The 18442-nt window shown below is 36.5% G+C and overlaps 1 protein-coding gene across 3 annotated transcripts in view; it reads right to left on the reverse strand.

Annotated features, from left to right (window-relative positions):
* INPP4B (inositol polyphosphate-4-phosphatase type II B) overlaps positions 1-18442 on the reverse strand; it is a 346588-nt gene that overhangs the window by 107518 nt on the left and 220628 nt on the right. For all 3 annotated transcript variants that reach the window (XM_051617089.1, XM_051617087.1, XM_051617090.1), the window contains 3 exons: positions 13883-13987; positions 7457-7565; positions 2471-2648 (listed from right to left, as the gene is read on the reverse strand). In XM_051617089.1, the coding sequence (XP_051473049.1) occupies positions 2471-2648; positions 7457-7565; positions 13883-13987 (392 nt within the window). The remainder of the gene's footprint in view (positions 1-2470; positions 2649-7456; positions 7566-13882; positions 13988-18442) is intronic.

Raw genomic sequence — 18442 nt, forward strand, 5'->3', positions numbered from 1 at the left:
AGACAGGCATAGCTGCAAAGTGAATTTATAAAGCTTTCTGCAAGCTGCAAATGCTGATACGCTTGTCGACATCTAAAGGCTTCCTTAACCAAGTAATAGAAAACTTTGATAAAAGGTTAGTCTCAGGAAAACACTAGAGTAAATTGCAAATCATATCTGGATAAGTAAAACCATGCTTAATACGAGAAAATCAGCTCCATTTAAGAACCAGCAGTGGAATGATTTGCAGTCAGTCCTTCCATTTCTAACAAATACTTAACTTCAATTCAAATTATTGATAGCTCAGATATAGTCACTGAAACCTAATGCTTTTAGAAAGAATTATTCTGTATGGCAAGCTTAATATTATCTTATAAGCAACATGCTTTTTAATAAAACTGAGGAATTTAATGACCAGGCAAATCATTTTTACAACTTCCTGAAACAGCTCTTTAATTTCTAAATTTCTATCAAGTTAAAATGTAAGAGAATGTTTATTTTTTTACATATAAAAAGCAGAGAGCAGAAGCACCTCTCAAATGTCTCAAAAATATAAGTAGGTATCATGTAATTCTATTCAAAAAGGCATGCCAATCTGTCTTAAATAGAACTAGGGACACTCCTAAGTTTTGACTCTCCCATACTGTAAGAGATTATATAGACAGACTATCTCAGGATGTTGACATGATGCTTTGAATTAACCATGAAGGATCTAGATGCAGCACTGTGTGGGTTCACTCAATTTGGGTTTTTGAAACGTATTATTGCTTTCCCTGAAATTGTCTCCTGATCTTTCCTCCCCAGCTCTCTTTCGTTCTTTACAGCAGCTGTCCCTCCACACTAGCTTCCTTACCAACAGTCTCACCTTCTTCCTCAATTATAGTCTTCTTCTCAGAGTAAATTTGGGAATGGACAGGGAAGCAAGTATTCAACTGTTCCTGCAGCAGTTGTTCAGACAACCTTATTAATCTCCTCCAAGCAAAAGCTGAAGGCTAGACAGAAACTATGGGCTGCCAGGTCCAGCAATTTAATTCTGGCTCTGAAAAGTTGATATGAATATATACAACTAAATCACTACCTGTACATGTAAAATATGTGACTTTTCCAAACTGAATGGATTGTCTTTTTTGTCCCTTTTCTGCAGTCACTCTCCGATAGGCCATGGTTCAAACAGTGGGCTACTATCGCAGCTGACTGCAGCCACTCTGAAATTGTCCACTCCTCCTGCCCAGACAGGTGAAGGTGAGAAAGGAAAAGCAAATGGCTACAGCTAACATACCAAATCCCTAGCAACCACATCTTGAACCTTCAGAACAAACACTGCTTTGCTTGACTGGCTTCACTTGTGCATGCACACATATTTCTTTGAACCAACCATCAACAGAGCACCCGTACTTTTTCTATTTGCAGCAAATAACGGCCTCCTTCAGTACTACATGGAAAAAGGTATGCTGTAATTGCCAAACCCCCCTAAATTCCTCCTTTTCATTTCCAGGCTGAATTCTACTTTCATGTATTTCCCTGACATTCACAGCAATTCCAGTGTTCTCAGAGTTGCTGTGAATTTACACATCTGTAACAGAGACAACATTTCTGTTCCCCGTGGCTCCAATGCAATGCCTTCACAGCTGAGCTCAATATTCAGATTGAAACTCTCCCATTGAACGATGAACTGCTGGGATAATAGTGCTTAACAGACCACAGGGGTTGCCACTTCCCAATAGCTGAAGATGTATTGAAATGGTTATTGATGGTGCTATTAAGCCATATTGAGATCACACTACAGAAGGTATGGCCCACAAAGTGATGGGAAACTTCTTCAAGCCCTCTGGTCATAGCTATAGTGCTTAATATTTTTATAGGATAACATACGCTTAAAAGTACTTCAGACTTCAGCTAATCTCCAATACCATTCTGTGAGACAGGTGGAAAACATTATCTTCCTTAATTTGGAGCTAAAGAAACTAAGATGAAGAAGTGCCTACAGCTAGAGAGGAATGTGACAGGAGGATTAAAATTTGAGACCTCCTGGTGTCAACTTCCTCTCCTTCCAGACTGCATCACCATTTCTGATTATGCTATTATTCTAAACCTTACACACAAACCTGGTTTGAGCTACCTCCTACAATCAGTAGTTGGAAATATCACAAAAAAAGAAATAAAATAACCATTTATCATCACACAAAATCATTTACAACCATCTATTTTTTATAAACCCCAGTATGTGGCCACTAGAGGCTAACAATGACATGAAATTAAATTAATTATACTTTCAAATAAAGACAACCATTATAGATTTCATTAATTTTCTACACAGAAAGCCTACAGAAATGCTAAATAGTATTATTTTTCTGATAACATTTGAAGCTTGTTTTAGTAGAGCTTATTTAACATTTCCTGATGCTATGAAAGTCAATTTATGTTTAAAAAAGCACAGCAGTTAGAGACTTGATTATTCCATTTTTCATTGCTGTGAAGATTTGAATCTTACTTTTTCTGAAAGCATCTTTAAAGAATTCTTCAAGCTGTCTGGAGAATGCTGGCTTGCAGAATTAAGCAGCAGGTCTGCATGGCTTGATATGAGAGGCTGTAGATGATTGATGTTGCTGAGTACTTCTTTTGCCTTGGCTGTGTTTTCAGGTGAATAGTAAATACACTGGTATCCAGTACTGCAATAACACAGAAGGAGTCACACAATGTCAAAATTATTTCTGGTATTAATAAAAAATGCTTAATGTACTAAAAAATTTACCACTAGCTTTGTAAAAAATGACAGATACCTGAACTTCACTGATACCATTCCTTTAAGGGTAAAAAAAATAATCCCTACTTGAACAGTAGAGGACAATGAACTCCCTACCACCAAATGCTCCAATTAGGACTGTTCAACCTCATCATTCTTTTGAGTGATTGATCTTAACATAAGAAAAGCTTATATATTTTTTTCATTTTATAAATATAATTCTTGAGAAATTAAAGGTTTGATCAAGTCAGATTGTAATCACAAAGCACTTAAGGCTTCTTATTTTTACAATTCAACTCCCCATCACACTATTAACTACCTTACCAAGTCTTTCAAAACAAGTCATTAATGTTTAATTGATCAGTGGCCCACATTATGTTTTGATTAGCATGAGTGATATTCAGAAAATGGTGATAACCAGTTATTTCCAATAAAAATCATGTGTTTAATTTGCAAGGACACTGAAAAGGGGTGTGGGAGTTAATTATTACAAAAAACTACAAAAATACATAAATGCATACTGCAAGCTTCCTACTTTCCTTTTAACTGTTCACAAACTCCTGCAACTCTTTGGCATGACTCCTTTCCCTATTCCTCACTTTTCCCCCCAATACTTACTAATTATGCAATAACTGTTCATGCTGTTATTCCAAAATAGCACTTTAAGACAGCATGAACACATGTATTGGTTCTTTGTTGCAGTATACATCTCCCCACCTAAGGCTTTTCTACACAGTCTTCCCCTTTCTAAAGCCCTGTGTCAGTCTCTTAGAGAAACTAATGAAAATCTTTTGCAGTTTCAGATTAACCTGTAATGTTAACACAGGAAAAAACACAACCAGACAACTCCTGGAACATTACCAATGCCAGAGCGATGTACATACTACTCTCCAGTTTTTTCTGTACACATCATTCTTTCCTCTTGTGTCTCTTCATGCTACATCCTTCAGTCTTTTCCACCCTTCCTCACTGATTTAATTAATTACTTAATTGTACATATCAGGACGTGAATTTTAACACTAGTGCAATCCTTTGAACTTGATGCACTGCTTTTCATTTGTCTTTTTCTAGATCTCTCTTCTCCCCCATTTCCCCTTTGTGTCTTCTAGTGTCACTTTGAGTTCCTCATCAGTGTTGTACAAATTAGAAATTAAATTTCTATCAAAAGGACATAGGCACATTCAGAATTCAAATGAAGTCACTTCCATGAAACTTAAAAGGCTTCAGTCTTCCAGCAAATTAAGACAGATGCAAGCAGTCTTCAAATTACATCTCTTAAATACCTTGCATAGTTACAGCCACAAATTCCACAACAACCCACCCTATTTTTCTGTCTTTCACCACTGTCTCCATTTTTAGATACAGTTTTTAGGGGCAGTCAGCATGAACAGCATCTGAGTCAGTGAAGCTTTGCCATGAACTTGCACTCACTCCACTGCTAGTTGCTAGACTGGTGAGCACAGAGGTCAGAATTCTGAATATTTCAACATGAATTGTAAAAACTGTCTCTCGTTTAGACCTATCTCTACATTCACTGCAACTCTCAAGCTGTCAGTAGACAAGGCAAGGACCAAGGGGGTAATAGTCTATGCTAACTGTAGCAACGACATAGTCTTAAAAGTCTTGATATTTCACAGTGCTGAATAATCTTCTCTAATTCCCCTTCAGGCTTCTCCCTTCCTTTATCAGCCAGCCTTTTTGCAAGCTGAATCTGGCTAACACTGTTATCAAGCTCACCATGCACATATTCCTTTCTGGGATTCCCCTCAGCCTTTAATTCCCAAATCATTTTCATTGATCTCCCACAGTTCTAAGCTCCACTCAGTATTGCAGCAGAAAAGCTACACACAATGCTATAAGAAAAGAAAGAGAGAAGAGAGATACTAAACCTGTGGGTAGTTTTCATTCTAATAAAGTCAATCATAACTTTTAAATACTGGAAATGGTGAAGAGAGAATGACTTTTATTTCAGAATTAAGTGTTCTATCAGACCCCACTATTTGGCTAATTTTAACATTTCCTGAACCCTGGAAAGCGTGAGGTGACTCCAAATACTCATTTTCTTCAAGATCTGAGGGGAACTTTCCCCAAGCCCCTGTCAAGCAAGTGGGCAATTGTTTTTCAGAAACAACATGTTTGGGAGTATCTCAAATTTCTAACTGTTGAGTCTTGACTGTTGTGTTTAAGACTAGCCTGAGATTTCCTGCAGCCTTAACAGTCATGAGAAGACATTACTACTTTCAAGTCACTGAAATTAGTTTCCTTAAAAATAACTATTTTTAGAGCTTGCTGCCACATATAGCTACGATAGATAAATAATGTTTTTTTAAAAGAAGCAGCTGTCAGTAGAACATCTAGATAAACTTGTCACGGGTGTCTCTATGTAGAAAATAGATGAAGGGAAATGAAGAAACTTTTGCATTAGGGCAAAGACCACCTGTGTAGGTCCAGTGCAGAAAACCAGCAGCACTATGAAAATCTACCTTTGATATGTAAAATACATGATTAGTCATGTACCTTTTGAAAAAGTCTATAATAATGTCTTCTGGGTTAAGTTTCAAAGCTTTCGCTAAGTATATAAAATCACAATCATTTCCATAAATTGGCACGATCATTAGTGATGCACACATGACTGTTGGCGGTCATTTAAGTTTTGAAATTGTTTTAATGACACTGTCAATGTAATTTGAAGAAAGATTACAGTGACTACATTTGCAATTTTAACTCTAAATTAACAAAGTTTTTGCCTGAGAATAAATACTGCAATATGCTAAATGTCTAATTTTTAACGACATTCCGACTAACTCCTCTCCTGCTGTTAACTGCATAATTTTTGTGACTGAGTTAAATTGTCACCATCTGGGACTGGGTAAACTTCTTTCAACAATGAACATTTGACCTTGCATTTGTCACAGTCAAAACCGCAGACATTAACATCAAGAATACTGTTAAAGCATACACAGCAAGAACCTCTACCCCTAGATAACCTCAAGCTTATGTACATTACTGAAAATGCCAGCTCAGTGGCTTATTTCTGCATCACATGTATTCTGTCCCAAGTGGGAAGATATGATCAGAAAGAAATGGATTACATAAAAAACGCCAGACAATTCACTGCCTCAGGAAATTCAACTGAATTGTCTGATCACTGGTGAGGTTTTAAACCAGGCTTGAGAGAGATCAGAATTCAAAATATATATTTTTTTTAATTTTCTTAAGAATTCCTTGCAAACTTGGAAATTCTAACTTGAAATACTGAAGGAAATTAAATTATGTTATTAGTTCTGACATGAAGAATTAGATATGAAATCTTTACATTAATTCTCCACAAATCTTTATCTTGAAGCAATGGCTGAGGTTGTATGCACAGAGCTTCTTTTGCTGCTCTTCTATTTCCCCTCCATTCCTAACTGACCTTTGGGATAACTCTGCATCAGTGCCTTCAGCTTGTAATGGGACACAAGTTACAGTGAAAAGAAAGGTCAAGATGCCCTTCATCAGCCCTCTGGAGACAGATGTCAGAGTGGCACAGGTGAATCTCCTTAGGAAGACACTCCAGGAAGGTCGAATCCCTAGAGAAAGCCTTCCACAGTTCTTCAAATTGATTTTAGAGTATCTTTACATTGATGAAAAGATGCAGTAGCCTTTAACACAGGGAAGAATCTTACGCAGGGTTAACTGAGTATGGTTCCCAGCAGAAGAATAAAAGTATTGTGCCTCATTAAAAGCCTGAGGCTAAATGGTGCCTCTCAGTGGAGCCTCTTCCTGGCAGCCTGCTGAAGTGCCTGTTACAAGAAACAATGGCAAAATCACGAATCCCCTCTCCTCTTTCCACTCCTGGAGTCCATCTGCATGCAAAAGTTTATTGTTCTCCAAAACATACTTTATTTTCTAACCTTTGCATGCAAAGCTCTCACAACTCCTTCCCTTCTTTTTCCAGCCCCAAACCCCTTTCTTTTATGCCTGCTTAGGTAGAAGCATTTGTCATTTGATTCACTCACGTTGTTCTAGTTGAAGAAAATATTTTAGAGGTCTCCTCTTTCTACTTTGTGAGAATTCATACACTAAACATCCATTTCTTCAGGTTTGGTAAGTGATTTGCTAAAAATTACAGTCCTCTGTTTTCAGTCATCAAACTTAGGTTTGTTAGCCTAACTTAGGGTCATTTTTTAGGAAGAGTCTGACATGATAGTTATCCTAGTTACATCATCCTAAAGACAGATTTTTGCTCTTGCAAGGAAACAAAGAAACACAAAGAAAACTGCTCTGTCAGAGTAAAGGTCCAGTATCCTGTCCTTGAAAATCACAATACGGGTGCTTCTGAGGGATGCAAACAAGTCTAAGAAGGGCAAACATAAGGTAATGTGCAGACACTTTGAAACAGGTATGAAATGCCCTGCTAAAACCTGCACAGTTATCCAGTGCTCCTGAACACAATCTGCTATCAACTTAGAGACTGATCTACACGGTTGAGTCAGTGAAACAAGACTGAATGAAAATGAAAACAGGCTGTGATTTTGAGTTTGTATTCAAAATCAGTTTTGACACTTAAATGGTGCTTCAATTTTGCAAAACAGGGAAGATAAAGGAAATATTTAGCAATGTGTCCTTGTCCAGTCCTACTAACTTTTAATCTTCCGTGCATTCAGCAGGTTAAATTGTTTTGTTACTCAGTAGTTCATAACATTTTAATGCAACTTACATATTTTCCTACCTACTTCTAAAAATACTTACTTTCGTCTTTCTGCTTCAAATTTACTCAGCAGTTTTCGGAGACCACCATTCTTAAATCCTTGGAAATGGGCTGCTGGGGCTCCCACAGTGATGACATCATATAGAGCATCTGGAATAGGAACAGAAAAACATGGAGATTTGCATATGCCTATGCCCAAAGCATGGCAACACTGATATCTACAAGACATGAGGACAACAAGCCAGTATTATTTCCAAGGAAGAACTGAAAATGTGTGTCTCGGGAAGGCCTAAGAGCTAATCAGTCTTTCCATACAGCCACCTGCACATCTTTGAAAGTTCACTTGATTTATTGCTACATCTAAATTATATGCCACACTGTAGAACAATATTCTAGCTCTGCAGTTCTTGGCTCTTTGTGTATTTCACTTTATTAGCTCTCCCATTATTTAAATTGTAATAATGTTGAAATGCACAGATTCATGCATTTTAGAGTCAAGAAACAATTATGATGGAATAGTCTGATTGACTGAATAATATGGACCATATAATTATAGCTAATAATTCCTGCATCAAGCTTATGTCTTCTCCATGAGTGAAGGCATCTCTTTTTTAAAAAAAAACAACAAACATGATCTAAAGATTTCAAGTGACAATTAATTCACTGCATTGCAAGATAAGCTGCTCCAATGATTAACCTATGAAAATTCTCCTCATCCTCTCTAGTTTGAATTTTCCTAGCTTCCGCTTTCAAATACGGTTACCTTTTTTAAGGCTAAATTACCTAATTCATTGCTAAATTGAAGAGCTCTGTTCTATGACCTGTACTTACTTTTTACATATGCTCATAAACACAGAACAAGTTTTCACTTGAAAAAGCTTCCAGAACGGGAAACAAACTGTATTAAGGAAACTTTTGCTTAGACAACACATTGTGGTTATTCTCTCTGTGTACTTTATGTCATATATTATTAACTTTTTCCATGGATGTATGGTTACAGAACTGGAGATTTAAATACCTTTTCAAAAGCAGCCCCTGATTTTGTGATTGACTGTCTGTGCAGAGATGAAGGTCCAACTGCATACCAAACCACAATAAATATTCCTTCAAAGTTTAAACTTGCATTTGCAGAATTTACAGTTGCAAGAATCACTACCTGTTTTGCGCTCAAAATCACTGGAGGTCAGAATGCCTCATTCTTGAAATAGATTTCTGAAGAAAACATTAAAGGATATTTTTTGCAAACTATTTTATTAATCAAGGAAGCCTTCCATGTAAATTAAAATCTAATCCTCACCTAAAATAGAATTTTTCTTGCATTCTGATGATAAATATCCCTAGAAGCAAGAAGAGTGTTCAAATGATTAACAGTTAATGAACTATGTTTTACTCCCAGAGATGAATCTCAAAGCATATTCACTCAAATTGATTTGCACTCTAATGAATTGGTGACTCTTCAATTTCCACTTAAAAGGAGAAGTGACAATTTCATTAGCCTCAGGTGAGCTTACAGATTATTAAATAGCCCATTATTTTAGGGCATCATCAAGATTTATCCATAATACGTAATCTTGCTCTATTAGAGCTCCATCAGTACTTGACAATAAGTAGTTTGATTACTCAAAACAATGGTGGCTTGAAACCAAACTAAGGGATGAACCCATCTGTTCACCTAGATAAGGGCTTCTGAATATGTTTAAAGATAGCTCATGAAGCTACATTTAACAGACTAAGGTTTGCTGCTTTTTCTGACTCTTTTTAAAAATCAATGGTTATAGCTACTTCGGGGGGGATTTACTCAGAAGGATGCCTTCATTCATCCTGTGGCCTCTGCTTAGCATGGTCAAGGAGCAGCTGCTTGAGGCACAAACACATCCAGCACCTGCCCCATGCAAGTGAACTGAGAGAGTGAGGACAGCAAAGAGCAAAAGGTCTATGACCCTGGTGATGGGCATGGGGCAGTCTCCCACTTTCCAGAGCACAGTACACTGGAAAGTGCTGCAAGAGTTGGGAGAAATGCCTTGTGATGTCCTCCATTTACATATCAATGAAGCTCCTTGTGAAGATCAAGCAGTGTCAGCACAGACACTGGCACAGGAAGGCTCTAGTGACTCAGAACCATCAGCCAACTCCAAGAGCAGGCTACTGCTGACAACTCTCTACAGTGGAGGCAAAGCTTAAAATGCAGCAGAGATTCATAGGAGCTGTATCATGTTGTCAGTGCGCTCTCCCAAAATTATTAATTGATGCTGAAAAAGCCCTCAACCTTTCCTCAAATAATTCATAATCAGAATCTGAAGGAAGAAAATGCAAAACATTAGAGTGCAAGGAAATTGAGCTTTAAATCAATCATAATTTCATACTAATTATTCTGACTCAAAAGATACACTCACATCCTACTTGAGACACTAACACCAGTTACCTAATTGCCAAAAACCAACAATTCCTTCACCGAGCAGAAATATAAGCTACCTGCTCATCACTCCTTCCCAAATAAAATAGGGGTTTTACAACGTGGTGACAACCAGAGCAACATGGTAGAAGTCCCATAAACCTAAGCTTTACCAGACTATTTTAAAGAGCTGAGGGCTTTTTATATCAAGCACCGCTCAGTCTCAAATTTGAAGCAACTTGCTTGCCTTCACAGGAGACTTTGCCAGAACCAAAAATAAACCCCTTCAGTACACCAAATTTATTTAAAACAAGCACAATTAATGTATAATCAGGGACAAAAGCAAAGCTATGGCAATATATAAATTTTGCTTTTGTAGTATGATGAACAGAGCAAAATGTGTATCATACGGATATTGTTTATATATACATATAATTACACAAAATACATATTCTATATAAATTCTATATACAGAATATGGTTATCCTCTAATGAAATACTTTTTTTCTCAAAGCTGTTCCTACCGGAGTTTTAAACACACAGATATTTTCTACTCCTAATACTACTGTCAGTGCCCAGTAGCAACCTGAATCAGTAAAAGCAAACCTGTTATTAAACACATTGAACAAAAAAGCACATATCCATGTGTGTACACATGATAGATGGGATTAAAACCTATCTTGCAGTCCCAAAATTAAGATATTTGGTAGTGTAAGGGATAATGACAGCTTTGTAGCTCATTACCTTGTGTAATCACCACTTCTGTGAATGCTTACATGCCTTTTTATTTTTTTATTTTTTTAATATAAGACTCTACGTTATATGCGTGCTGTGGTACACGCGAAGCAAAGCACGAGATGAGAATCACCAATGATGTCAAAGTGCTGCTGACTCCAGAATGATTAGCAACTGCTACAAACTGTTCAAAGTGTATATATCAAATAGAAAACAGCTCTTCAGTGCTCATAATATGAAACATTTCAGTAAATTAAAAAGATGTGACAGTGGCTATGTAATAGATACAGTAATACTTTCACCAAGCAAAGGCAAAGCTGGTGAAGGGCCTAGAGAATAAATCTTATGAAGAGTGCTTGAAGGAGCTGGGAATGGTTAGTTCAAGGAAGAGGAGGCTGAGGGGAGACCTCATCAGTTTCTACAACTACCTGAAAGGTCATATAGTAGAGAGGTTGGTGCTGGTCTCTTCTCACAGGTAATTAGCAATAGAACAAGAGGGAACGGCTTCAAGCTGCAACAGGGGAGGTTTAGACTGGACGTTAGGAAAAATTAGGAAAAAAAAAATTCACAGAAAGACTGGTTAGACACTAGAATAGGCTGCCCAGCGAGGTGGTTGAGTCACCATCCCTGGATGTGTTTAAGGGTGATTTGGATGTGGTGTTGGTGGATATGGTTTAGGCGAGAACTTCGTAGAGTAGGGATGATGGTTGGACTTGGTGATCTCAAGGGTCTTTTCCAACCTGAATAATTCTATATGATTCTATGATTAGCTAAAGAAAAAAGGCACAGCTTTATAATTTCAACAAAGTCCTAAATTTAGAAGATTAGTCTAACATTTACTTCTTTTGGTATCCTCTTCAATTATGGATTAACCATATGCCACAAGCAAAGTGGTTTTGGAGGAGAAAGCAGAAAATTCATTAAAAACAAAACAAAATTCACATAGTGGGTGATGAAGCAAGTGGCAAATCTCATGCCACTTTTTTATTTACCCAATAAACTATGCCCTTTTCCCAGAGAGGTTTTAATTAAAAGACATTAAACTAAAGTTCTGGCCACCTGTAGCCATTACAAACCTAAAAATGCTTTTGAGTTAATCAATTAACTTCAAAACATTAGCTAAATTAAAGTTTGTGCTGTCATATTCTGTCACTATAAAACCCCGCCTGTTAAAATGTTTGGAGACATCGTTGTTTGGTAAAAGAAATAATGAAATACTGAACCAGTAGAGTACCTAACAGAAAACCAGAAGTCCTCATGTTCCAACTTGGAAGCAAATGAACATCAGCAGTGTACAGTACGATACGCCTATAATTACAGTTTGTACTTACTGTTTTACAATCTGCTTAGATGCAGAGTGTATTTATAAGGCAAAAATCTTAGAGTGTAACTTCTGTTTCTACAGTGACAGCAAATTTAAGAGATCTCAATTTATCAACAAACTATTCACTATACTATAATTTGCTCATATGTATGTATCAATATAATCTTTTATCTGTAAAAGATGATGCTAAAACTATATGCAAGTAGCAACAACAGAATTCCATTTTAAACAGCATCACAGACAACACTGCAGAAAAATACCCTCTTTTCCAGAAGATATTGCAAGTTGCAGTATTTTTAGCATAATTAGTGAAATATTTGCACTAACCATTAAGCAAGTGATTATGTGGCACAGGGTAGTACTGAATAAGCTGATTTAGGCACAAGCAGGGTTGGGCTCATTAAGACTGTCTAAGAAATAGGATATATTAAGCTTAGAAGAATCACTGTCCTTAATGGAACTGTGCTACTCGCATCACCTAGGCTAGTGAGTTCATCCTGGCAGTCTCTGGGAGGAAAGACCTTGTGTTCTATCACTGTCACTGTTTGCACAATATGGGAAAAAACCCAAAACAAAACACCTCAGAAACAAGACAGATAAGACTGGCTTTTACATTACACTAACAGTATGGATGATCACAATGAAAAATTAAGCTGATGCCCTAGAAGGATGTTTTTCTTACTGAACATAGTGTAGTGTGTCAGTATGAATTAGGACAGTATTAGTTCTGCTCTGCTAAAACCAGTGTATTTTTAAGCACACATAGGTTACCAATACATTTCAGTGAATATAAATTGTGCATTGACTTATTTGAAGTGTCATAGAAACAAAACGGGCACAACACTCAGAATTTGTTTTAAAGGAAGAACTTAGAGGAAATTTAGTTAACCACTCAGTGTTCCAAAATCTGCAGTCAGTGTCCAAAATTTGTGGCTTCAGAAGGCAGAGAAATCTCTTGCACAGCTTTAACTTTGAACCTGATTCCTAACTTTCAGCACAGATTCAGGACTTGTGATCAATCTCAGTAAGTCTGGGTGCAAGTTTATGAATTTCTACAGAAATGTGGAGGACAGGCAAGCTGGCCACTTATTTGGTCTCATGATGTGTTTAAGTCTAGTCCTCTACAGACAATATATACTCAGTTGCTCTAGAAATATTCCCAACAACAACTAAAAACTGAAAGGCTGAGTTTTAGAAGCAGATACACAAACTTGAGAGAATCAAATAAAACCCTGCAGAAAACAGACAGATTCTAGATTTGTACACAAAACAAACGCAGGAAACAATCACTCAGAAAGTTTCTAGAGCCCATTAAAGAAAGTGGAAAATTAAACATTCTAAGCATCTACAGCAGTACAGATTTTTAAATAATTAATGTGGAAGCTTGATTTTGATTTTATTAAAAAACCAAAACAACTGCCAAACAAAGCAAAAAAGCAAGAAACAATCTAGTCATACAAGAAACCCTCTATATATCAAGTCATACTATCTGACTCTTACAAACAAGCTAATATTATACAAACTTCACCAAATGGAAAAACACATGCAGTATGAAATGAATCTAAGAATTTTCTTTAAAAGTAACTGTATTTCTTTTGATATTCTCTTCTCCTTTGCATTCTCTCCAAGCCACATAAGTCCAAGTTGCACATAAATTTTCTTTAAAAAAAATAAATTTAATAATATTTATTTCCATGCTTTTTAACTGTAGTATCTCCATGCTCCAGCTATAAAATTTAACAAGACTGTTGCCAGTATTCTACCATTACGTGAAAAATTCAAAATAAACAAATTCAAGTCTTGAAACAGCACACCTTCCCGTTCTATTGTGGTTTTAAGGTTTAACCTGAAGACATGTCCACCGAGTGTTTATCCTTGGAGCTGGATATATAAATTCAGATATTTTTATCTTAAAACAGACTAAAATGGAAACCATACCTCTCAGTTGCAAGTTTAATTGTATTTCAAAACCTACTTTATCACACTTAGAGAATTTCTCTGCAGAATATACTTTACCTTTCAATCGAGGACTATGCACGTGCATCCTTTGCAGATGAAGATTTATCGGGATGAATTCTAATGTTTTTTCTCCTTTACTACAGCTTGATTTGAAGGAAGAACCTGAAAAACAAAAGTTAAAGAACCATTATCTTAAGCACCCAGCAGATGTTTTGTCTTCTTTCGAATGGGAGGACAACGCTTGTATGTTACCAGTCTTCTGTAATTTCCTTCTAATGTGTAATTGTATATTAGGAGAAGAATGGTTCACTAACCAAATCTCAGCATGTATCCATATTGCAAGCAAGAAAACAGATTTCAATTCACAGAACAACCTAATTTTTTATTCTAGGTGATAGCCTTTTTTTTTTCCCCTGCTCTCTGCAATCAGTCTGCTGGAAACCATGCCATAGTTAATGTGCATCATGTTTATTATGTGCTAAAAACACAGGGGTACAGAGGTATGATGGTACCACATTTTCAACAACTTTTTTTTCTTAAAACAGAAATATTACATTGATTGGGCTGTGCATTCTTCCTAGAAAGTTCAAATAAGGAAACATAAACAACCTGAAGAAAAACTATAAATTAGTTTTGTTTCTAAAAAGCCAGAGTCACTGAAGCACAATGCTCCAGGGGAAAAAAAATAAATAAATATCTGATTGCGTACTTCAAAAGTACAAGATTCTGAATAACTCTAGGGTGGTATAAAACAATATAATTAAAGCCTGGCAGTATGAAAATGTGATTTACCTAGAGATATTTGATACAGCATATAAATAAAATACAGGGGTGTAGATTAGGAAAGACAGATAGTCCTGTCTCCTCACTGCAGCAGCCTAACTTTTGCTTAGAATATTTTTTCTGCACCCTATAATTTTGCGAACTATTAATCACTTGAACTAAAATTCCTCCAATTTCGACAGGATTTAAAAGAAAAGAAGAAAAATGGAAATGTTTGCCCTCTTCTTGGGAAAAATAAATTTAAAAAACCAGAGAAACATTTTATATTCTTTTTTGACTTGCTCAATCAAGACTAGCTAGAGATTATCTATTGAAACTGCCATAGATTTCAAGAGCACTAAGCACTGAGCCTCCCAATAGCAAATCACATTGCCAGAGGGAACCAATGATGCTCCAGACCAGTCAAGCCTGCTTAGTCTGCTACCAAAGCTTAGTAACTTAATAATTTAACAAAGATTAAGAGCAAAGGTAGCAATAAAAATAATTGTCATAATTCAAAGATTTAGATTTTATAAGAAACCAGGAGTCATTTATGGTGAAGAACAGCAGCAGGAAACCTGCATCTGGAAATCACAGAAAGACAAAATCATGGGAGCAGTGAAGGTAAATAAAACTGTAACAGAAAAGAAATGGCAATAGTGGAGGTAAGGAGAGTGCAAATCATTAGGAAAGGAAACAGGAAGGGGCCAGATTATTTATGAGAATTCAGCCACAAGCAAGATCAAAGTTTAGAGCCTGTTAACTGGATTGAGACAAGGAAACACTAGAAGACTAAGAGAATAAGACGTCAGTAGAATAAAAAGGACAGGCAAAAGAAAAGTAGGAGGGAGAAGGAGGAAAAGAGTGCTCTCCCTGGAGTATACTTCTACCCTGAGCTGGAGAGAACACATGCAGCATTGCTGAGTCTTGTTTTTCTTCTTTTCAGGGAAGACCTGTGAAGCAAGAATTCCTTCCCAGCCAGTGACAGAAACATACTGGGTAATAACCACCTAGTGCTATCTTTTATTCTGTTTACTCAGGTATGACAGAACCATATAGTGTAATTAATCTCTGAATCTGCATTTGCCAGTGTCATCTATGTGGCAAAACTATTTCTCAGTATAGATTTTAGGTTTGTTTTTAAATAACTTGGTAAGCTGTATTTAAGGACAAAAAAAAAATTTACATTCCATCTGTTAATATAGTTGCTATTATTATTGTTGCAAGACCAAGTGCTTCACAGTCAGGAAATACCAGAATATACACGGAAGCTTCATCTGACATCCACCTGAAGAGGAACTGTGAAATAGCCTTGAATGACACATTGCATACTAGCTTTTTCCATCTCATTGAATGTTCAGAAACTTTGCTGCTCACTTTAGAAGCAGTGATTCAATATTCTGTTTCCAACTTTTACTTCGATACCTGGATTCAAAGATATAGCTCAAGCCTCCCACTAAGACAGGATTATTAATTTCCTCAAACCTGCCTCCTGGATGCATCACTGCAGTTTCTAAGGGTTTTGTAGATATTTATGGAATAATTTTAATTGTCTGAATAAAAGAGTTATAATTTGATCCATTCGAACAATAGAGAATAACTTAAGGTTGAAGCATTTAAGAAACTGCATCAATATGAGATATGGAGGATCTCATTCTGCAGAGTATACATTATAATGCAAGATCACATTACACTGAGCAGAATTACATCCATAAGTCCTGAGTACTGCTGCAAAACAGCTTGTGTCTATTGCCAGGTTTCCAAAAATGAACCACTTCTGAAGTCTGACTTGCATAGTGTCACACAGAAACTTTGTGACAGAGGCAGGGATGGTGTCTAGTTCTCCAGAGCAATATTCAATTGCCCTTACCTGGACTGTCTTTTATTCTCCTTGTAGGGTTGGATGAATAATGATTTTCAGTCTGATGACAAATGGAAAAAAAAATTTCCAGGGGTTAAAACAAAAAAAAAAAAAAAAAAAAAAAGGCCAAACTGAAAAAAAAAAACAAAAAAAAAAAAACAAAAAAGTTTCAAGGTTCTACTCCCTCTCAAAATCCCCAACTCTGTTTTTTAGATTAACCTGAAATGATTTGTTTTGATGTTATAAAAGTCTTTTAGATTTCTGTTATTCTGTTTGCTTGAAACAAAAATACTCTGCATTCTCTAAAATCCTCCCCCGTTTTTTAGGATAAAATGCCAAAACAACTCAAATTTGAAATAGTCTTAACTTCCTTAAGCCTTCGTTTTCAGTAAATATGCTGCTAAACCAAAATTGTTATTACTAATGCAGTCTCCTGACAGTTTCACTGCAATCTCTCAACTTCCAAAAGAAATTGGGTGGTCTGCTAACAACAGCCTTCTCCATTAAGTTCCACTAACAGCTCAGCTGAATGGTAGGTAGGTATCTCTCAGAAAATCCTACATGATTATACAAGGAGAATTGAGCAAGTAGTTTGGAAAAATGTTATTTGCAGGTGCTATCTCCCCTTCTGTATGCTGCTTGTGAGTGACAAGAGTCTCCCCTAGCACTGATACAGAAGGAGACTGGAGATATGTGCACCTAAATGACTTACACTGTGTTGGTGCTTGAGAATTGCTTGTGACAAAGCACATGTAAAAAGCCCCTTGAGAAAGGAACATGATTGTTCAGTGAGTGACAAAGAAAAAATTATAAACATTTTAACATTAACCCTGCTTTTGATGGATTAAGGAGGCAGAAGAGTGTCACTGAGCTGGTGCTCACACATCTCTGGCTGTCAACATGGCAGCAAAGCAATGGCAGAGGCAAAAGCAGTCCATGGTTTTCCCAGAAGAATGTGGCCAGTTGGACTTGTCTTAAAATAAGACTATCCAAAATAACTCAATTCAGCAATTTTGCTGATTTAGTTTAGAAAACAAACCTTGTTGGGGTCTTAAGTACAAGTACTGCTGATTACAAACTAGCACTGCTAGGATGAGTGCCTATTCCTGAACAGATCTGGATCTCCAGAACAGATGCACAGGTACTCCAGAGTGCTGGAATATTCAAAGCTGTTTTAGAATGGAAACAACCTCAATCCAAACTTGGGCAATGTGCTAAGATAAAGTACAAAACCTACAGAGGCTGAACTGTAAAGCAAAATCTTTTTTGGCATCAATTTCTGACAATGCCAAAGTAAAGATGATGTTGAAATATGTTGACCTGAGAAATCTGAATTAAATTTGTACCCATCTCTAATTTTTCAATTTCCTCCCTTGTGAACACTTAAATTTCCAGTCTCCACAATGTTCTCTCAACATTATTTTTTCTGCAACAACAATGTAAAGTCAAATCTATGTCCATCTTGCTTCCTTACCAAACGCTAAAATCTTTTTTTCTTAAAGTTACAATGTGTACTGTTTATAGAGAAGAACCATCCCAAATGGGAATAGAAAACAAGACATCTTAAAGCATGCAATTAATTTTATCCACATCGACCCCACTCCTTTGGCAGGGGAGTGAGGGGGGGAAGCAGCAGGCACAAACTTCTGAAAAAAGTACTCTGGAAGATCAATTTGTTTCACAGAGAATGGCAATTACTTTTTGCAGATTATCTAGGAAGTAAAAAATCTGGCTGAAGTCAATAAAGGGACAGCAGAAGCATATAAGAATATGTTCTAGATTTAGTTTTACTTTTGTGCAGCCAAATCCCACATGACCTGAAGGATCAAAACCGATGTGAGCTTTTACCTAGCTCTACGTATTTGTATACACAATACATCCCTCCCATCACTACTTTTTATTTACACTTTTAAAATGTTAGACCTTTATGGAAAAACTTTTAAGGGACATTCACTACTCATAGAGCTTATTATCAAATTTAATTTGTGATTTAA

The sequence above is a fragment of the Apus apus genome, chromosome 4 (genome assembly GCF_020740795.1).
Source record: "Apus apus isolate bApuApu2 chromosome 4, bApuApu2.pri.cur, whole genome shotgun sequence".
Taxonomy (NCBI): domain Eukaryota; kingdom Metazoa; phylum Chordata; class Aves; order Apodiformes; family Apodidae; genus Apus; species Apus apus.